The sequence below is a fragment of the Lucilia sericata genome, unplaced genomic scaffold, assembly GCF_015586225.1.
Source record: "Lucilia sericata isolate MDLA Ls3-8-SP2 unplaced genomic scaffold, ASM1558622v1 Contig000168F_arrow, whole genome shotgun sequence".
Classification (NCBI taxonomy): domain Eukaryota; kingdom Metazoa; phylum Arthropoda; class Insecta; order Diptera; family Calliphoridae; genus Lucilia; species Lucilia sericata.
This window is the reverse complement of record NW_023994197.1, coordinates 426,951-450,054: the sequence shown is the minus strand read 5'-3', so window position 1 is coordinate 450,054 and position 23,104 is coordinate 426,951. Positions and strand designations below refer to the sequence as shown.

Below are 23,104 nucleotides of genomic sequence, written 5' to 3'. Positions count from 1 at the left end.
AATTTGCAAAACTTAGTTTTATATAAGTCTTAATGTTACTGCTGATTTTCGTAATGATCAGGCCTCATTTGTCCCTATCCCCCATACTAAGACCCCTTCAGAAAATGACTTGATGGTCAAAATTCACTCATAAACGCAAATATCACAGGCTGATATCAGCCGTTTAAAATTTCCGATTTCTATTTTTGTCATTCCGTTTGTAATTTCTACAATATAATTTTCCGACCCTATAAAGTATATATATATATTCTGGATCCTTATACATAGCGGAGTCGATTAAGCCATTTCTGTCTGCCTTAGGGATCTCAGTTTTCAATAATTCTAACTGACATGTTTCTTATTTAAAAGAGATGTTTTCTATTTAAAATCAGCAAAATCGGTTCATAAATAACGGAGATATGAGCAAAAATCTGAGACAACCTCTGAAAATTTCGTCGAAATTTTTTTATTTTGTACATGCAGACGCATGAAAACAACAACAACGTTCAGATTGTGCTTGTTTGTGTGTACGTTGTGTTTGCTTCTTTATAATAAACAGCAAACCGCTGAAACAACAACAACGTTTAGTATTTGTTGTTTTGAATTTATTTCTTTGTCACAGAGATGGGAAAGCATTTCTGAACGAAATGGAAATTTTTGGGAATAAATGAAGAAAAATCTTAAATTTAACACTATGGTGAAGGGTATATAATATTCGGCACAGCCGAATGTAGCACTCTTACTTGATTTTTTTAATTCTGTTAAACAAATTTTAAAATTTTTGGGAGATCTCATAGGGATTTATGGACAACAGATAAAATAATAAAACTGTAAAAATACATCAGTACCTCTTTTAGGGCCAATCTGTTTTTGAGTACTCAGTTAGTTTATTTTGTTTGCTAGTTTAAGCACCCAATGGAGGTAGTTTAAACTTGAGCAAGAAATGCAAAAGTGTAAACAGCTAATGCAAAAAAATCATATTTTTTTTATAAAAATAAACTTAAAATGTTTGATTTATTGATAAGTATAAATACATTTTTTGATTTAAATTTTCATTAATTTTTCTATTAAATTTACAATTATCTTCTTCTTTTTTATGAAACATGCATTGTTTTGATAACAAACAGTGACGTTTTCTGTTGTTTTGTATGGCAACACTGCGAAGATTAATCTTGTACACAAAAACCTCAAAGGGGATTAACATCAGATTAAATTTGTTTTTAGATTAACTAATCTGATTATTAATTGACATTTGATTGCCAACTCAAAAACCCGCTCTTAGAGTTTAGCTGTTTCTGCGAATTGAACTTGGCGGATATCGGGAAAATCACATTTTTTGTAATATTTTGGAGAATTTGTCCTAATTCTTTAATGATGTCAATTTTAAATAAAGTATGTCCAGAGTATAAGTGTAATCCAGATAATAAAATATAATATTTTCATATCTATTCTCCATAAATTCCTACGAGATTTCTCAAATATTTTAATATTAATTGATAACTTTATGTATACAGGCGAGAAAGTGTGACGTTTAAACTAATATATACATATGAACATAATTTCAAAATTATAACCTGATATAAGTTAAAGATTTTGTTTGCTTTTTGGAAAATGTTTTACATTTTTAAATCCAAATTATTCAATCAATATGGGTAAACTTATAAAATATTTTCGAGATTATAAAAATTGTTTCAGTTATACATATTTTTGTTTTGTTTTCGGATTTGTTTTTGTATTCTTTTACTTAACTTAAATACTGTATTCAAATATAGATGTATTTTTATATTTTATTTGCAATTCAGTCAAAATTCTGTAATTACTACTAGTATTATTCATATTACGTTTAATTTTACATATCTTATATTATAGCACCGAGTACAAATACTTTGTGAGCAGCAATAATTTTATTATTAACATAATCCAATACTAAGAGACAATCGGTTAATTGTTTGTTTTGTTTGTTATGCACTGTAATTCTAACTATCGTGTATAATATGGTAACTACTCCTATATTTAAAATAAGATGATAACATTTAAAACAATAATGTTGAACAAGTCTACAAGGAGCCTTCTCCGGAAATCTAATTAAAAAAGAGAAAAATGTAATTATTAATAAACAACTTTGATTGTTAATCCATACCTGAGAATTGGAACTATCACTTTCAACTTGTTCTGAATAACAATGCTTATAATTAAGATAGTCTAAAAGTCTTCTTGGCAATGGCAATGTTTGTATTAAGTCCTTTCTTACCACAGCTTTTAATATAACAAATCTTAAAGGAAAATACATTTGAATTTTTTGTACTTTATAAATACAATTTATAAATAAAACATTACCTGCACATATGTTGTAAACTTTGCACATGTTTAAATCTAGATACCGGATTTGTCAATTGCACACGCATTGGTCCATGTTCTGGCCTTCGATGTAAAAAGAATAAATATCTGAAAAAATATATATTTAATATATTTGTTGTATGTTGTTTCATATTGGTTATCCTTTACCTGCCACTACGAGAGTGTTCTACAGCTTTTTCAATAAATTCGGTTATTGTTTGAGATTTGAATTTTGCATATGATCCAAAAGAAAATGTGCCTTATATCATAAAATAAGCATATTAAATTAATAAATTGTATCACTGACAAAATTAAATTTGATAATACAAACCTTGATCTTGTTCAATTCGAACATGCCGGACGCAGTTGTTTAGTTTAAAACTAAGAGAAAATATGTAATGATCATCGGAGCTGTCGCGTACTATAAAACTCCCATCTGGCTCATTTGATAAAACTTTTTCCGCTGCTTCACTGGATAGTGGACCCCAGTACCAGCCATACTTGAAAAGATAATAATATTGAAATTTTCAATTTTATTAAAAAATCGAAACTGTCCTGAAAGAAAATATGTTTTAAGATCCTTTATGTGAGAAATAATAAAAAAAATGGAAATTTAAATGAGATGCGTTTGTTAGTACATTTGATTCCACAAATATGTAAATATATGCTTTCTAAATCTTGGGTTTAGCTCAGTTCAGATTGCTCTTAAATATTTTCTGAATAGGCAGATAAGAACCAGTTAAAGTATCTATGAATGTATGTATATTCAAAGTTTTTTCTCAATTTTTACATTCTCCTCATATCAACAAAAAAATCTCCTAGAAGTTTTAGTGCATTTTTAGTATATCGTACTTTTAAGCCTTCCTTTTGGTCACACCATGAACAAATGTGTTCAATAGAGCTAAAATAGTTTATTTTAATTGTAATATGAGCTTCCATTGCTTGTGCGTTAAATTTAAATGATCTATTGCAAATTTCAAATAAAGAGACTGGCGCTGATGTCAAAATATTAATAATATTTATCTTTAAAAAAAATTCTCATGTTAACTGCAGAACGCTATATGGACTCTTCTTATTTGTCTACTCAGGAAGTATTTAGGAGTGAACCAGGAGACACATTGTTTATTTAAGATAACGACCTAACATGATAGCCACAGTCTAAAGAATTTGAATTGAGCCTCTAACAATTAACAGCATAACAAACATAATAATGGGATTTCCATAATCTGGAAAAACTTTAGATAGCGATGATTGAAGATTAGGTTAATATTTAAAAATTTTTTATGCAAAATTTTTCTTGTAAAAATAATCGTTTATTTCGATGTAATAATTGCATTCACTTAGTCAATAGTGAGTTTTATACTTACATCTTTAACTTTCTCAATGCTTGATGTAAAATGAAATGATCGATTTTCGGTTTTTTTCTGTTCTTTGTTATTGGATTTGTCATCAGATATTTCACGAGTTTCTTCTATAGGTTCTAAAAAAAATAAGAAAAATTAAAATATTTCGGAAATTTCTTATTTTTAGTAAAAATCGATTTATTTTTTCGCCCAAATTCTCATAATCAGAAAAATTTATGTTATTATTGAATCCTGAAATATATAAAGTATCGCCTAAATCTATGGTTACTTGTTCCACCATTTTGTTAAAAAAAAGGCACATATGTTATGACAGATTCTTAAGAACTAGAATATTAGGGCAGTAAAAAAAAAGATTGTAACGAGGAATATATTAACAAATGTATAAACTGTATTAGAAGTAATAAACGGCTAAATCTGGGACTTGATGAGAACCATGCAACAATAAGTAGAGAATGTCCAGTATATCAAAATAAACTAAACTTAAATAAGAGAAGAATGGGACTAATAGATTAACAACCAAAGATAATAAAAGGAATGTATACAAATATTCAAGGCCTAACCAATAATTTCGACCAGCTGGAGGTAATAGCAAATACGGAGAACTTTGATTTTATAATACTAACGGAAACGCATCTAACGGACAAAATACATGAAAGTGAAATACAAATAGAAGGATATCAACAATATGCTACGCTATCAAACTCTACACGAACAGGGGGATTAATCATATATTTTAATAAAGATTGGCAAGTTAAACTACTACAAGAAAAGGTTTGCGATTCAAAATACTGGATAAGTGCGTATAATATTAAATATTATAGAAGTAGAATTCTACGAAGCATTTGAAGAAACAATAGAAGAACTAAACGAAAAAAATACAGATATAATTGTCGCTGGAGTTTTTAATATTGATTGGACTAAAGAAAGTACATATAAGAACACATTGGAACATATAATCAACGATAATGGCCTAAAACAAATAGTAACGGAATACACAAGAATTACAAATAGATCAAAAACATTAATTGATTATATCATAACAAATATAATAAATATAGAAACAAATAATAGTCAAATAAACAAAATATCTGATCACGAAATAATTGAAATTAAAATTAAAGAGGAGAAAACTGAACACATAACCGGTAGAGAATTAGAGATTTTTATATATAACAAACGCAGATTTCGAAATGAAATAGCTGGAAAAATAATATTTGATAAAAGACATGAACTTAATGTAAATGTGAATCATTTTGATGAAACTGTAGAAAAGGCAATTAAAAAGCTATCAATAAATAAGAAAGTGAATGAGCAAAAAATAAATAATAAATGGTTTGGTAAACAAATTAATAAAGCTAGAGACCAGAAACAAATGTGAAAAACATTAAAAACTTAGTTCTAAAGGAAAACCAATCTGTGATAAAAACTGTGATATTTAATAATATAGAATATAAGAATAACTGTGATATAGCTTACCAATTTAATAATTATTTTGTAAACAGTATAAATGAAATCAAAGATAATATAGAATATGTGCAATATGAAAATCAAATAGATGAGATAAATACAAGATTTAAATTCCGTGCAATATCTATTACAGAAATTAAAAACATATGTAAAACCTTAAAAAATAAACCTGATTATAATAAAGTAAATAGTCGTATGATACTGGACAATTGGAATATAATCGGAAATATCATGCTAAATATAGTAAATACATCAATGGCAACTGGAGTTTTCCCTGAAAATTGGAAAACCTCAATGGTAACACCAATAGAAAAGATAGCAAAAACTAGTAAATGTGAAGAATTTCGTCCCATTAATACTTTAAAATTATGTGAAAAAGTTCTTGAGAAAATTGTTAAAATGCAACTTGAAGACTATTTAGAATCAAATGACAGTCTGGATTTCGAAAAAAGTATTCATGGAAAAACATTGACAAAAATAAAAAAAATTATGGCAATTTTTCTTGATTTTAAAAGGGCTTTTGAAACCATAGATAGAGACATCCTACTACAAAAAATGCACAGATATGGTATACAAAATGAAGAATTAAGTTGGGTTAAGTCATATCTAACGAATAGAAAACAAATAACGAAAGTGAATAATAGTATTTCAAAAGAAATTAACAATGAATATGGAGTACCACAAGGATCGATTTTAGGAGCTCTCTTATTTATTATATACATAAATGATATGCCTAAGATACTTCGTAAATGTGAAATAGTGCAATACGCGGATGATACATTAATTTTTAGTGAGGTTGAATCAGATGAACAGTGTCAAAATGATTTAATGATATGATAAATATTAATAAATGGTTGAAAATGAATAAACTTAAACTCAATGAATATAAAACAAAAATAATGGAAATAAACATGAACACTAACTCAACCTTTACAATAAATGATAAAATAATTGAAAAGGTGGATAAAATAAAATATTTAGGTTTTATAATAGATAAAAACATGAACTTAAAAGAACATTTAGAATATATATGCCATAAAATTGGAAAAAAGATTGGTTTCTTTAGAAGAATACGCAACAAAATATCTACAATAACAGCGATAAATATATATAATACAATGATAAAACCACATTTCGAATTTGGTTCAACTATCTTATATACATGCTGCACAAATACACAATTGGAAAGACTGCAAAAACTTCAAAATAAAGCAATGAGATCGATATTTAAATGTAATAGATTCACATCAACACAATTAATGCTTGATACACTGAAATGGTTATAAGACAGAGACTTCAACTAAATACGTTAACGTTTATACACAAGATGAAAACAGGAAACGCCCCAGAATACTTGACAGAGCAACTTAAGTACGTCAATGAAATACAACCTTACAGTCTACGTAATGCAATGGACTTCCGAATAAACAAAGCAACAAATAATGCCATGAAGAGATGCCTATTCTACAAAGGACTACAATTGTTTAATATGTTACCAATTAATGTAAAAAATTAAAGAAATCTTAATGTTTTTAAAAGAAATATTGTATCCTTTGTAAAAAATAATGTATATCAGAGTATTTAATTCTAATTGTAACATCATTATTATAGATATAAGATAAAGTATTTAAAACACTACTAAATAAACGAATAATAATAATAATAATAATAATAATAATGTAAAAAATAAGGATTTGGCGTGGAATTTTAGATAGATAAATGCAAATATTAGAAGTCACCATAAATATCGTGTGCGCTAAAATCAGTTTTTTTGCGAATATCTAAATTATTTTGCGTCGTTATGGCGTCTTCTGAAAACTGATTTCAATAAACACACAGACAGACAGAAGGACAGAAAATTATATTATATAAATAACAAACGGAATGACAAACTTATATATACCCTTCTCACGAAGGTGAAGGGTATAAAAATTAGTTCAATAGCTTACCTTTTTTTGGTAGAGGTGGAAGAGCTCTTGATTGGAATTTTTTACGTTTATCATCTGTTGATTTAGAAGAGATGTGGGTTCCCTTTTCGCTATTTGTATTATTCTCATCGCCCTCGTTGGCAACATTTCTACTACTACAACGATTATGATTTTTTCGAAAACGGAAAATGCTACAAAATTTTTGTTTTAAATTTAATGTGAATTGCGACTTCTTTTCACTAGGCGCTATAATGTTTGCCTTAATAATTGATTGTGTATTGTGCATTGATTGATCCTTGTCCTGATAATGGTAAGCTTTAGTTATGGGAGATTGATTCTGATTTTGGTTTTGATTATTGTGATTATTTATAGCAGTCAAACTGTTGTTATTATTAATACTATGAATTGCCTCAGTGTCTGAAGCGAAATGTTTCTGAGAAACAATATTGTTTTTGTTGAAATGTGAAGAGACATTTTTATCAGTTCTATTTTGGGCCAGAGTAGAATTACTACTACGCGAACGTGCAGTCGACCCGCTCCAAATAGTTTCGTTGGACGATTTAGCAGCGGCATGATGATTTACATTTTTAATGTGTCGAATTGCCGTTCCACCGCCTCCGCTACTGCAACCGCCTGCGTCTGCAGTTGGTTTTGTGTCCGAGTACAATGTGTGATAAAACTGTTTGACTTCGTCTAATGTCATATGCAATGGTTCGCTGATATTAGTGTCGTCCTGAATACTAGATGTAGAGATAAATGTCGAGGTATACCTTGATGCTGTGCTAGTTGATATGTGACTTGGCGCCTGATCACTGCATTCTCCATTGTTGTCCATGCAATTTGAAGTAGATCGTTTTTTTCTTTTGTTCCTATTTTTACGATTTGATTTCGTCTGGTGATGACACTTGACAATATTATGTTTATTACAACTGTTCTGTAGCACCATTTCTTTGGTTTCATGAACAACGCAGTCGGATGTGTTGTGTCTGTGATTGTGTTTGAATCGTTCTTTTTCAGACCTAATCATATCAACGGGCAAAGCATAAATATCAGAGTCGATTGGAACATTATAAAAATCGGAAATCTCTCTAGTTAAAAGAGCATCATGTGACATTGCCTGCGTAATAAATATGGAATCGTCGGGTTTATTCGCCGAAGATACACTCAAAGAATTGTGAGAGCTTGAAAGACGGCTATTCAAAGAGTTTCGTGAGTTGGGTCGGTTACTACTCATACCTTGAATGAAAATGGATAAGTCAGACAAAGTAAGTGTTTTAATTAAGCATAATATACTTACCACCATGGTAGATATGATTGTGGCAATGATGTGAGTTACTTAATGGACTATACATGACTTTTCGTTGTAGACTATTATCGTATTGTTGATATGTATTTCGCTTAATTCCATAATAGAGATCATAATCATGTATTTCGGAAAGACCTGGTATATTAAAACGCTGAGCCGCAGTTGTTATATTATCCTGTTCCGATGGGATGGCTTTGAAATACCGCGTATGATCCTGAAAGTAGGGGCACAATGTTTGTTTTATTTTGACTATAGATACTGGAGGCGGGGGCGGTGGAAGTGATTGTGATGGCGAATCTGATTCCAAAACGTCAACGCTATTGCCAAGTGATGAGCTTAGTATATTATTCGGTTCGTCATAAATGTTATCTGTATGTGAATTAAGAATTGAGTCACTTGAGTACAAGTGCTTATTAACGGCATATAATTCCTTCGATATTTTATCATCTTCTAAAGTATAATTATCCTTATCGACGTTCCCATCATCATCACAATTGCTAGTATTACCTAATGTTGCAATGCTTATATTTGTGGTTTCGCCACTACCATGATCCTTTAAATGTTCAAAAGACGACTGCGATGATGTCCAACGCCTTAAGCTACCAACTCGATTTTTTGTCATAGACCGCACAAGTGTTGTTTGCGGAGAATCTTGAAATTCTGGAGGTGGATCTATTGGAGCTAGAGGCCCCTTTTTTAAAGTATTGAAATTTTCAGCGCTCATGCCCCCTTCAGAGCAATTATCCAGTGAATCGAATTGCGACACTTCACCATCACTCTCAACAATCTAAAAAGTAAAGAAATTAATTAAACAAATTCTCATATCACAAAAACTGCTGAAACACCATACTTCTATATCAAATTTACACAATCCCAATCGATATGAATCACCACTAGATATTGAACTATTTGTAGTTAGTGGTACACCAGAGTCATCGCTCAACGAAGCAGCTGCATTTAATTCAATACTATTGGCACTTGCCAAGTCATGATGATGTGGCGGGAAAATACTAAAACTATCACTACTACAGATGCTAGCTATCACCGAAGCAGTTGCTGAAGAATTGCAACAAGAATCCTTGATTTTCGTCGAAGAATCCATATTAATGATGAACTATCTTCAGCCTATAATAATTTAAAAAACATCAAATGATTACTAAGGATCTTATATATGAGGAAAATAAGAATTTTATTTCAAAAGAATGTTTCTAAACATGTTTTCCTCGATTTTCATTCATTACACCGTACAACAAATTGGGAAAATTTGTTGCACACATGAGCAAGACCATATACGTTCGAAACTACATACTTGATATAGTTATACTACATTTTCGGTTTTTTATTTTCTGATCGTTTCTTCCTTTAAAAGGACTTTAAAGTTTGAAAGGAAGAGTAAGTATAATTATATTTAGCTAAAATTTGGTTCGGTGTAGTGGGTCAATATGGGTATCCACAGGAACAACAGTATTTTTACGAATAGTTTTAAAATGATAGAATAAAAAAACAAAAAAAAAAATGTCCTTTAAAATTTTAATCCTTTAATATCCATATTTTTTATAGTCAGTTTTATTAGAAAAAAATATGACAAAATTACTATTATCTTTATTAGTTTTTTGTAAACAAATTTTAAATTTAAGTTATATTCAAATTAAAAAATACGTTTGTTGAAAATATTTTGTAAATTTATTATTGTGGTATCTCTTGCTTAATGGAGTTCTTATCTCAATGTCTGTTAATTTTTGGAAATAACGTTAAATTGACAGTCTTCAGGCAGAATATCTACCATTTAAACGATAACCGGCGGTTGAGATAACAGGCCTTAAAATATATAAAACTTTTTTTTTTTTTGTGTGATTATGACGGTTTAGTGATTAAAAAATGCATGTTCCGAACTCTAAAATCCACTTCAGGATAATATGATAAGCGCAATATTATTATAAATATAAATTATAATAGTAAAATATTGCTCAAACTTCCATAATTGACTTATAAACATTAATATCACGATAAAAAGCTACATAAAAAACGTTTATATATGTAGACATAAATCTCTCCTCTTAGTTTTATAATATCCCTATTAAAGGCCTGTACAAGACAACAATAATGCGACAATTTGTTAAAAAATTTCGTGTGCTTATGATGGCGCATACGATATTTTTTAACAAATTATCGCATTATTGTTGTCTGGTGCAGGCCTTTAATCTATATTTGACTTTTTTTTCAATATGTTGCAATTGAAATAAAATTCAACATAAATATTTTTTTGCTAAAGTAAATCACATTTTAAATAAACTCACAACTGGTGTAGGGTATCATATGGTCGGCCCAGTCCGGTTATACTTTCCTACTTGTTTAAATATTTATGTATTTATGTATATCGTGGTTTACTAATTGCACATGATATACCTTCGCCCTTTTGTATTTTTAATGAAAACTATATAATAAACTACTTTGAAAACATTATTGGGAGGTCAAAAATATTTTTAAAAGATATATAGAATTTAGAATAACTATAGAGTTCGGAATAATTGTGTAAAATTAAAAAGGAAAATATACTTCCCCAGAAGGTAGTTTTAACATGAAAGGATAAAAAATGCAAGATATCCATAATCGATTTTTATCCTTTCATATTCTTCAAAGTTTCCACTTTTTTAACTTTTTATCATAGAGATAAAGAAACTCGGTTCCACAATATCAAATTTCTCATTTTTCTACATAATATTTTAACAAAAAAAAGGCTGTGAAATTTTCAGAGGGGAAAATTTTATTAATTTATTTATTGAGATATTTAAAAAAATTATAAAAATTAAAAAAATTTAGCTATGAAGACCAAATTTCAGACTTTTGTACTCCATTCTAATGTCTTTATTATGAATATTTTTTGTTGAACAATTTTGTATAAAATTTCAAGGATAATAAAGGATAAACTTTTATAAGGATATTTTTTACATCTTTTTATTCTTAAAAAATAAAACAAAATACGAGATATAAATACTGCAACTGTCCTCTTTAGTTTGATACCCATATTGTTATTATAGGGTGGCTAAAAATATTTTATAAAATTTTTTGAAAATTGTATGTACCTCAAATTTTAAAGTCCTTTAAAAAGGGCAAACGATCAGAAAATGAAAAACTGAGTACGCAGTTATACCACATAAATTATGTGCTTTCGTATGTATGTGGTTTGGTTCGTGTGTGAAAAATGGTGTTGGACGGTGTTATATAAGATAATAATAATATACAAATTTGAAATAAATCACAAATTTGATTTTGTATTAAAGACAATGAAACAATCGCACTGAATGACTCAAACCATAGAGTAGACACACAAACTTTTCAATTGAAATAGTTTTTTGCTTTTTTTTTGTAAAGTTTTAAAAATGTTAGATAAAGCCCTCTGCGTATTAGTTGACGATATTTACAAAATATGCACATGTGTCATATACGATACAAAATTAATTAAACTTTTTATCAAAAAAACTTGTTTAAAATTCCAAAACTATTTCAGAAATTTGACTTTCGGAATCCTGTTAAGAACCTTTTAAACTGCCCTCCACATATACTGGTATAGGTTTGTATTGCCATATTTGTTAATTTAAACTTTTTTATTAAAAAATGTGATTTAAAATTTCGCAACTATTTTAGAAATTTCACTTTCGGAATACTGTTAAGGAACTTTTAGGCTTCATATACTGAACACTAATTTTTCCACTAATGAACACTAATTTACCTAGGATACTCCTCGACAAGTTTTCCGGCTGTCCCTCAAACTTTTCAGCATCAATTTCAAATTTAATTTTACATATTTTACTTTTTATTTTTGGTAGGATGACTATGTAAATCACATCCATATACGAAAATATGCAAAAACCCGCGATCACAATATTGTTTAATTTAAAGAGGGATAAAAAATCTACAATTTGATGTATAATAAGTTGTGGGCAGATAGATGAGGGCCAAATAACTAAAAGTCTACGTCAAAAATTATTTTTTAAGAAACTCTGTTTTGAAAAAGTAAAAAAATATTATTTAGGGATTTTTTAATGCGCTTAAATTTGTGCGGTTTTTGTCATTTATTCTGGTAGAAAATAAGTTAAAATTTAATGTTTGCAGGATTTTTGGAGACTTCTGCCACAATAGCACGAACAATTTTTTAATTAAACTTAAGTTTTCTTATATGACTTTGCAACCACAATATATGCAATATGAACATACCTCCACTTTCAACGGACACAAAAATCTTGCCAAAAATTGTAAGATTCATAATATATAGAGTGTTATCAATAAATTAGGTGCAATAAAGCTTAGAAATAACACTAACTTTTTTTGATTTTTGGTTTATGGGAAAAACCAGGTGGGACTCGAAACCACCACCTCCGGTCTACCAGACTAGAACGATAACCACTAACCTACCGGTCTACCAGACTAGAACGCTAACCATCAACCTACCGGAACCTTGCTTTTAAAAATAAAACAGCAAGAATGAAGCTGTATGTTTTTATTGTCTAGAAACATGTATTAAGCATGTATGACCCGGAGTAAATGATAACATTAAAAGGGTATTGTTTGTTATTCATTATTATACTATTTGAATTTTCTATAATATTGAACATAGAAACATAAAATTAATCATGTAGGGCCCGGAGTAAATAATAACCACGGCAAGGATTTCTATGCAAATGCATGTTTGTAGTCAGTAACTCAAAATAACTTTTATATATTTTTCTTTTCGAATCAAAGAATTTGCTACAAAATGGCATCGATTTATTGTTGCATATTTTTGCATATTTTGTTATAAACGCATAAATTGCATATTTTGCTTTAAGTTGCTTATATTTTGCATATTTCTGAAGTTTTTATTGCATATTTTTTAATTTTTCTAGCAAAAATGTGTTTGGATTTCTTTGATTACATATATTTACAATAAATTTGATATTTACTTAAGAACAACTATGAAAATGTGAAACTATGAAATAAAATTTTGCATAGTTCTATTTTTTTAAATCTACATTATAGTGGAGCGTTTGTGCTGATCACTTTTAACGTCCAAAATATTGGTCCTATACCCACCTTAAAATATCGGCTCAGAATCACTTTCTGAGTCTGACCATCTGTGTGTCCATATAAAAAAATAACTTGACGATCTTATATACACATCTTTCTCACCCTAACCCCCTTACAAAATATCCTTCAAAAAATGACTTTAACGTCCATAATTCATTAAAAACGCACCCCACGATAAAACTCGAAATAAATATAAGTTATTCAAAAATACATCCTATCACTAATAAATTAGGACCGGACAATTTTCGACACCATCCCACATGTGAACGCTCTTTCGGATAATAAGTTCTTCATAAAAAAATGTATTAAATATAACGGAATTAAAGAAAAATTCTACATAAATGCGCTAATTTTTAAATAAAATCATATGATATTTTATTTAAATTTCACAAGAAAATATTTTTAGTGTATGAAAATCCTTGTCTTGATGATAACATATAAAATGGAACATTTTTGTACTTTTTCGATCTTCAATTGGTACTATTGTAATCCTTTTTATTATTAACTCTAAAACCATAGAATGAAACACGCAGCGTCCTGATTGAATTTAAATCTATAAAAAGGGACATAGTTAACTTGCTAACCATGTTCCAATTTAATAAAACAAATCATGAAAATTGCAGTCTGTACCTTGCGACCAAGGTTTACAATCAGCAAGCCGGATGGACATGGTTTATTCATCTCAAAAAGTGATTCTGGGTCGATCACTATAAAGGGTACCTTCGGAATTAAGACAGTAACAATAGTTAAAGCCATTGAAAACAGTTCCCGTAACTGAGTAGCCTTAAATGTTGCAATAAATAGGTATAAATATTTCAAATAAAGTTCGAAAATTTGTACTATTACACTTTCTAATTTTTTTAAAATCATGACTATTCACAAAATATTATTTATAATGAGGCCTGTCACAGAATTCCATTCCGTATTTTTCCTTCTTCAGAAAAACAAAACGAAAAACTATTTCGGATTGAAACCACTTGATATGAGTTAAAAATCATCTTAATACTTGTCCCAATCTAAGAAGACTTCAAACCAACCATATCTGCAAAACAATGGTCTCAATATTCTCAAAGAAACTTCAAACGATTGCATTAAAGCAATTTTTAACTAAATTTTGGAATTAAATAATACTTTAATAGCTGAAATACCTTTTGCTAAATTATATAAGTTTAATATCATGTAATAAATAAATTTCAATACTGTTGAAATTATCTCAAAATCGCCAAATTTTCTAATTTCAAACATAAAAACTTTTAATATAAGTCGTAGTACGTAATTTTAGTGTATTCCGTTCGACGAATTTTCGCAACAAACTTCTATCGTGTTCTACAAATACCATCAAGGGGCAGCTCGTCAAAGGTTTAATTTTTCCTTTGCTTTGTTGTAAATATTCAGATTCAATTCAAAAATCTGTCAAGAATTTAGTCAAACTAATTGCGAAATATATTTCTTATTGTAGCAATTATAGTAGGTATTTCAGATTTTTAACGTATTTAGTATAAAAAGTATGTTTCCTCCCGGTTGATTTAAAGGTATGAAAGAATGCCGGTATCAAGCATACGCAGGACATACAAAATATCCTTTATTCCGGACGATTGCCTGTTAAGCAATATATTTTTCCACGGTATTTTATATAGGAACATATGTAGTATTAAAAAAATATTCATAAAATTGTATTTCTGCAAAGTCGTTTAAATTAATTATAATATGATGTCTAATAATAATACGAGATATTTACGATTTTAGTTATTTAGGGATGTAAATGAGTTTCATATACTATTTTTTTCAAATACAAGTGTTCGTGGATGTGTTTGTAATATATATGATGCAACTTTATACTTCTCGTAAAACGAAATGTTTGTAAATTCTTAAGGGTTAATTTTGTTCTTGTTTATTGTACTGACAGGATGTTCTACAACAATTCACGCCCATTATAATTTTACGCACTGTTGTCGGTAAAATTCGTATATGTATATATATAGACATATATATTATATGTATATAAATTCTCACAAAAGTTTTCCAATTGGAAAAATCATGATTTTTTTGTTAAAAATTTCGCGTTGTAATTAAATTTTCAATAGCAAACAAAGAATTATTTTATTATTTTCCGCAGCATACACTGACAAATTCTTTAAAGCAAGCCAGCCACATACATACATATGTATATACACAAATATTAGAGATTTGGTTTAAAAACAAAAATATTTCGTATTATATAAATAACTATTTTTATTTTTTATTATTACTTGTTTTTTATTAAAGTATTTTCCATCAAAATATAAATTTTACGCACAGATTTTAGTATTTTTTACATTTTTTCACTATAAAATATACAATCAATTTAGTAGCCATACAGAGCCCTGCGCCGACAAATATTAACGGCGGCGGCGACTGACACTTAATATGTCGGCGGCGGCTTAAAATCGACTGTAAGCCGGCTAAGTTTTCAACTACGTTTAGTTTTTAAATTTTCAACGATTTTAAATAAAAACGGAATCCGAGAGATCAGAAAGTGGGATTTTGGAAGCAAATATATTGTTTATAACAACAAAACAGATCAAGCTCAAAAGTTGTGTGAGCAATTATGCAGGGATGAATAAAAAATTCTTAAAAATTAAAAGCAAATCCTTTCTCCAAGTTTTACGAGGATCTGCCGATATTTAACCCTATCCTCCATATAAAATGTAAAAACAAAGGTATTTTATTTGTTTATTTACTAGCTATACCCAATGTGCTGTGCTACCCTAAAAGCAATATAAATAAGAAATCCAGTTAACGATTTTGATGATTCTAACTACAATGGTTTTCCAGATATACAATTTGTTACATATGGGAGATTCCACGCAATTTATTGCAATTTCTCTAAATGTTCTTCAGTAAAATTTGAAGATTCTAGCTCTAATAGTTTCTCAGATATACGAATTTTTCTATTTAATTCATATGGGAGCTCCAAGCCCCCCAGATGAAAGTCCGCCCTTTTTTCTCCAAAATGTTGTATTAAAGTTCTTCGTGCAAAATTTGAAGAATTTAGTTCTATTAGTTTCCCAGATAAACGAATTTTTGTATTTTATTCATATGGGAGGTTCCGCTCCCTCATTGGTAGTCCCCTAATTTATTACCCAAAATGTTTACATGGATGTTAAAGTTCTTCCAGAACAACATCATTTGAAGGGATCACAAAGAGATTGAAAAATATTCCAAAAGTTTCACTTTGAAAACATTATTAGAGTGTATGAAAACTCGCAACTCTAAAGGCAGACTATTCCTATTTTAGCGGTAATTTCTTTATGATTAAAATAAGTAAGGAGTAAGTGTTATAGTCGGCAAATCATTTGTCGCAAAAAAGCAAGTTTCGGAAGTGGTCATATACATATATATATGGACTTTGATCATTAGATTAATAAGAACGTCACCGTGATTTTCGGATTAGAGACTTAAATGTGGAATTGGGTCAATTATGGACAAAGTTCTCTATAATTTAAAGTATTTTTTTTTAATTCTACCATAAATCTATCATAATGATAACTTTTAGAATGATGTATTAGCTATAAACTGATTTTCTGTAAGAGGGTTATATTGGCGGACCGATCCTCAAAATTTTATTTTTCATAAATGTAAGTTTCGGTTCCTAAAAATGTTTTACTTTTCGCTTTTATAAACCAAACATATACTTACAAATTAAAACACAGTTAAAAATGAGAAAAGAGTTGTAGAAAAGTCACTACAAACAACATATTCGAAGTACTTCAAATTTTGATGAAAAACCAATGAAATTTACATAAGCGTTTCATTGAAAGAATGTGGTTTATTTTTGACATACAAATATCTGATTTTTACAGCTTCTAAAGATAAGATTAGATGTAGTTCAAAGTTGTCAAAAAAGAACAACATCCCTCCAATGACACGCTAATATAAAATTCATAGGTTTTTCACCTGAATTTGAAGCACTTCGGGTTACTAGTTGTGATGAAAATTCTACATCTTTTTCCACACTTTTTTTGCTGGGCATTTATGTGCGTTTAAGTCATTTTCTGAAGAAGATTTCATATACATATTTACATTACATATTTTCGTTCCAACAAAGTACGTAGAAAACGTTAAAATCATTCATTTAAGGCGGCAGGGTCAATTATGGCCTATAGAGATTTCGATTGATATCGTGCCCTTTTTGTAAAATGGACGTAAGCGAGATAAATTTTCGTTCAATTAGAATACTGCGTGTTTAATTTTATGTTTATATATTCAATATTTTAGAAAATTCAAAAAGTACCAGTTAAAGAACGAAAAATTACCAGAAATACTCCAGTTTAAATTTTCATTCACTCAAGTCCCTGATTGCTTACTTTTATGTTTTTAGGCTCATTATAATAGAAAATTCAAATAGTACCAGTCGAAAAACGAAAAAGTACCAAAAAGTCCCCTTTTATATGTTATCACTTAATCCGGGCTGTACATTCTTAATTTCATGTTTCTAGGTTCAATATTATAAAAAATTCAAAAAGTACCAGTCGAAGAACGAAAAAGTACTAAAAAGTCCCTTTTTATAGATTACTCCGGTCTCTACATATTTATTTTTATGTTTCTATGTTTAATTTTATGTAAAACTCAAAAAGTGCCAGTCGAAGTACGATAAAGTTCCCCTTTTATAGATTCTCATTTACTCTAGGCTCTAAGTGCTTAATTTCATGTTTCGAGGTTCAAATTTTGTAGCAAGCTCAAAAAGTACCAGTCAAAGAACGAAAAAGTACCAAAAAGTGCCATTTTATAGATTCTCATTTACTCCCGGCTCTACGTGCATAATTTCATGTTTCTATGTTCAATTTAATAGAAAACTCAAAAAGTACCCTTTGAAGAACGAAAAAGTACCAAAAAGTCCCCTTTTATAGGACCTCACTTAATCCGGGCTCTACATGCTTAATTTCACGTTTCTAGGTTCATTATTATATAAAAACTTAAAATGTACCTTTTGAAGAACCAGGTTCTCACTTAATCGGGGCTCTACATGGTTACATGTTTCTAGGTTTAATATTATAGAAAATTCAAAAAGTTCCTTTTGAAGAACGAAAAAGTACCAAAAAGTCCACTTTTATAGATTCTCACGTGCTTAATTTCATGTTTCTAAGTTCTAAGTCAAAAAGTACCAATCGAAGTACGATGAAGTACCAATAAGTCCCATTTTATAGATTCTCATTTACTCCGGACTCTACTTGCTTAATTTCATGTTTCTAGGTAAAATTTTATAGAAAACTCAAAAAGTACCTTTGTAGAACGAAAAAGTTTCGAAAAGTCCCTTAATTATTAATTTCATGTTTCGATTTCAATATCTTACAAAACTCAAAAAGTACCAGTTGGAGAATGAAAAAGTACCTCTAAAAATAAATTTAATCTTATGTTAATCACCTTTGATGTTTTTGAGTACAAGATTAAACTTACCATACAAAACAACAGAAAATGTCACTGTTTGTTATCAAAACAATGCATATTTTATAAAAAAGAAGAAGACAATTGCAAATTTAATATGAAAATTAATGAAAACTTAAATTAAAAACAAAAAAATGTATTTTGAAGTGTCCATAGTTTATACTAATCCATAAATAGAACATTTTAATGTTTATATTTATAAAAGTTTTATTAATTTTTTTGCATCAGCTGTTTACACATTTGCATTTCGTGCTTAAGATTAAACCACCTCCATTGGGCGCTTAAACTTGCAAACAAAATTAACTAATTGAGTACTCAAAAACATCTTTCGAGGATTAATTTTAATTTAATCGCTAATCATTCACCTAAAGATTGGCCCTTAGAATCTTAAAATTTTGAACGAATAACTTTAACATCCATGTCAATATTTTGGGTAATAAATTGGCGGACTACCCAGCGGCACCTCCCATATTAATTAAATACACCAATTCGTTTATCTGGGAATCTAAAAGAACTAAATTCTTAAAATTTTGCACGAAGAAATTCATCTGAACATTTTTAAGGAAAAATAGTGGACTTTCATCTGAATAAAATAGAAAAATTCGTATATCTGAGAAACTATTAGAGCTAGAATCTTTAAATTTTACTTGAAGAACTTTGACAGTCATCTCAACATTTAGAGTATAACGGGCGGACTTCTAATGGGGTACATAGTACCTCCCATATGAATTAAATACAAAATTTCGTTTAACTGAGATTCTTCAAATATTGCACAAATTACTTTAATATTCATCTGAACATTTTGGAGAAAAAATGGCGGACCTTCATCTGTGGAGCTTGAAGCCCCCACATGTATTAAATAGAAAAATTCGTATATCTAAGAATCTATTACAGCTAGAATCTTTAAATTTTACATGAAGAACTTTAAGATTCAAGTGAACATTTAGAGAATAACGGCCGGACTTTCAATGGGGGGCTTGACACCACATATATGAGTTAAAAACAAAATTTCGTATATCTTAAAAACTGTTAGATAATTCAAATTTTTCATAGATAGAAATTGGCGATGCATAGAAATTGGCAAACTTGCAATAATTTGCTTGGCAACTCTCATATGTAACACATTGTTAATCTGGAAAACTATTGTAGTTAGAATTTTCTAGAGGGTAAAACAAAAATTATTGTGTATCCCAAGGCATTAGAATAGAAAATATTTTTTAAGAATAAAAGTAAAAGATCATTAATGTATTATTTCAGAATTTAAATAAAATATATTTTCATCAAATGAAGAAAATATATTTAAGAAAAATTTCATTATTTAATAACTAAATAAATAATTTTTTGATTATGTATTTAATTTCGATAGGGGTATTAGCTAGTTTGTAACAATAAAATAGAGCAAGTACAAAAGTTGTGTGAGAAATTATGCAGGGATGGAGAAAAATTAAAAAAAAAATAAAAATTTAACTCTCTATAAAAGATACAAAAACAGTTTAAAGCTTATCGTCGTTCATTTAAAAAGTACTTTTTTCATAGAACATTGTTTTACGCACATAAAGAAAACAACCCGACGAAAAATAAAACAAACCGCAACAGCTGTTTTATCAAAGTAAACATTTTTTTGGTGTGGTGAGTTTTTTTTGTTTACAAATATGTGTTTGTGCACGTGGAAAAGACGCAAAAACTCGTTTTCAATATTTACATTTTCAATATGTGTTTATGCACGTGGAAAAGATTCAAAAAAATTGATTTTCATGATTTACTTTAAAAAAAATATTTTTGATCAATTAAAATATGTATATAAATGTGGAAAAAAACAAATCTGATAAAATATAAATATATTTGGGATTATATCGTTACAGAATGCCTTTTAATAAAAAACATTAAAAAAATAATATGTACTATGGTCATATATAGAAAATAATATATAAATGCTATCGGACGATCTTGTGCACGATAAAAACCTATATAGAACTTTAAGTTGAAAGTGTAGAAATCGGATGGCATACACTTTTTTCCGGATTTCATCGTTCTAGGGTGTGTACTACTACAACAAACTTTTTTTTATAAAAAATGTTACTATGGCCGTATATATAAAATGATATATAACTGCTATCGAACGATCTTGTGCATGATAAAAACCTATATAGAACTTTAAGTTGGAAGTGTAGAAATCGGATGGCATACATCTTTTTCCGGATTTCATCGTTCTAGGGTGTGTACTACAACAACAAACTTTTTTTTTACAAAAAATGTTATTATGGAAGTATATATAAATTGATATATAACTGCTATCGGACGATCTTGTGCACGATAAAGACCTATATAGAACTTTAAGTTGGAAGTGTAGAAATCGGACGACATACATTATTTTCCGGATTTCATCGTTCTAGGGTGTGTACTACAACAACAAACTTTTTTTTTACAAAAAATGTTATTATGGAAGTATATATAAATTGATATATAACTGCTATCGGACGATCTTGTGCACGATAAAGACCTACTACAACAACAAACTTTTTTTTTACAAAAATGTTATTATGGAAGCATATATAAATTGATATATAACTGCTATCGGACGATCTTGTGCACGATAAAAACCTATATAGAACTTTAAGTTGGAAGTGTAGAAATCGGATGACATACATTTTTTTCCGGATTTCATCGTTCTAGGGTGTGTACTACAACAACAAACTTTTTTTTACAAAAAATGTTACTATGGCCGTATATATAAAATGATATATAACTGCTATCGGACGATCTTGTGCACGATTAAAACCTATATAGAACTTTAAGTTGGAAGTGTAGAAATCGGACGACATACATTATTTTCCGGATTTCATCGTTCTAGGGTGTGTTCTACAACAACAAACTTTTTTTACAAAAAATGTTATTATGGAAGTATATATAAAATGATATATAACTGCTATCGGACGATCTTGTGCACGATAAAAACCTATATAGAACTTTAAGTTGGAAGTGTAGAAATCGGATGGCATACATTTTTTTCCGGATTTCATTGTTCTAGGGTGTGTACTACAACAACAAACTTTTTTTTACATAGTTTTATTATGGAAATATATAGAAAATTATATATAACTTTAAGTTGGAAGTGTAGAAATCGGATGGCATATATTTTTTTCCTGATTTCATCGTGCTAGGGTGTGTACTACAACAACAAACTTTTTTTTTACAAAAAATTTTATTATGGAAGTATATAGAAAATTATATATAACTGCTATCGGAATATCTTGTGCACGATAAAAACATATATAGAACTTTAAGTTGGAAGTGTAGAAATCGGATGGCATAATCTGTTTGAGGTTTTAGGTAGGGTCAACTGTGTACCGACCCTTACAAAATTCAACAGATAAATTTTGTTTCATATAAAAGTTGTTGTCGAATTTTATAGCTATTTTTTTAAGCCAGTTATGAGTGGTAGTAATTTCCCGAGGTGGACCTTATATCGGGGATAGGTTAAATTATGGACCGATCCCCTTAAATTTGACAAAACGATGTTGACTCCTTGTTTATGTGGAATTTCTTTGCTATATTGGTATTTTTATTACAGTTAATGTCTTTTTCTGAAGGGGAACTTATATGGGGGTAGGGTCAATTTTGAACCAACCCAGAAAGGTTTTGGATCATATAAATCTTGTAAAATAATTTCCTGATCCTCATAAAATTTGGCAAAAAGATTTTAGTTCCTATAAAACTTGTTTTTGTCGTTCTTCTTCGCTATACTGGAATATTGAAGCTCAATAATAAACTCCATCAACTAAAAATATTTTGGCAAATATTGGCTAAGATCCTAGTCTATACTTTTATGGATTTTAGACCAATATGTCGGTGTAAAAGTTCCTTGGCTCCCTGATGAGTTTATCGTATACCGATATTGTCCATTTTCAATAACAAACTCAATCTTAGACTGTAATTAGATCCCAGCATATACTGTTATGGATATTAGAACAATATTTCAATGTGTTACAAACGGTGTAAAATGTTCCTTGACTCCCTGATGGGTTGTGTCTTCCAAGTGGTGATTTAGCGATCTTGAAAGTGACGGAACTAATAGGGAATCACATTGTTCGCCGGTCTCTGGTAAGATTTTAGGTTGATAGTCATGCTGCACTTAAAGCATTAATATGTCATAGCTGTATTCTTGCATAGTCGTAGAATGAAGAAAAGATCTAAGTATTATTATGAGACCGTTTACAATAAGGCTGTGTTGGGTA

At 29.1% G+C, this 23,104-nt stretch overlaps 1 protein-coding gene across 3 annotated transcripts; it reads right to left on the bottom strand.

The window, feature by feature from the left end:
* Positions 1-1,423: 1,423 nt before the first annotated feature.
* LOC119601472 (GATA zinc finger domain-containing protein 14) lies at positions 1,424-15,857 on the bottom strand. Of its 3 annotated transcripts, none has more exons than XM_037952419.1 (10): positions 15,742-15,857; positions 9,232-9,506; positions 8,373-9,168; positions 7,097-8,311; positions 3,684-3,796; positions 2,648-2,816; positions 2,485-2,575; positions 2,317-2,424; positions 2,120-2,252; positions 1,424-2,060 (listed from the first exon to the last, which is right to left on the bottom strand). In XM_037952419.1, the coding sequence occupies exons 2-10, from the start codon at positions 9,481-9,483 to the stop codon at positions 2,037-2,039; spliced, it is 2,901 nt and encodes a 966-aa protein (XP_037808347.1). In that variant the 5' UTR covers positions 9,484-9,506; positions 15,742-15,857; the 3' UTR covers positions 1,424-2,036. The 3 variants fall into 3 exon arrangements, 2 of the variants coding, with proteins under 2 accessions (XP_037808347.1, XP_037808346.1); XM_037952418.1 differs by having other exon boundaries at positions 15,695-15,831; XR_005231233.1 differs by lacking the exons at positions 1,424-2,060; positions 2,120-2,252 and having other exon boundaries at positions 2,648-2,871; positions 15,695-15,831.
* Between the last annotated feature and the right edge of the window lie 7,247 nt (positions 15,858-23,104).

Coding starts and splice junctions, on each gene's coding strand:
- LOC119601472 (XM_037952419.1), bottom strand. CDS start 9,483: ATGGATTCTTCGACGAAAATCAAGGATTCTTGTTGCAATTCTTCAGCA. Junction 2,817..3,683: donor GCATTGAGAAAGTTAAAGAT/GTAAGTATAAAA, acceptor TATCTTTTCAAG/TATGGCTGGTACTGGGGTCC. Junction 2,576..2,647: donor TCGAATTGAACAAGATCAAG/GTTTGTATTATC, acceptor TTATGATATAAG/GCACATTTTCTTTTGGATCA.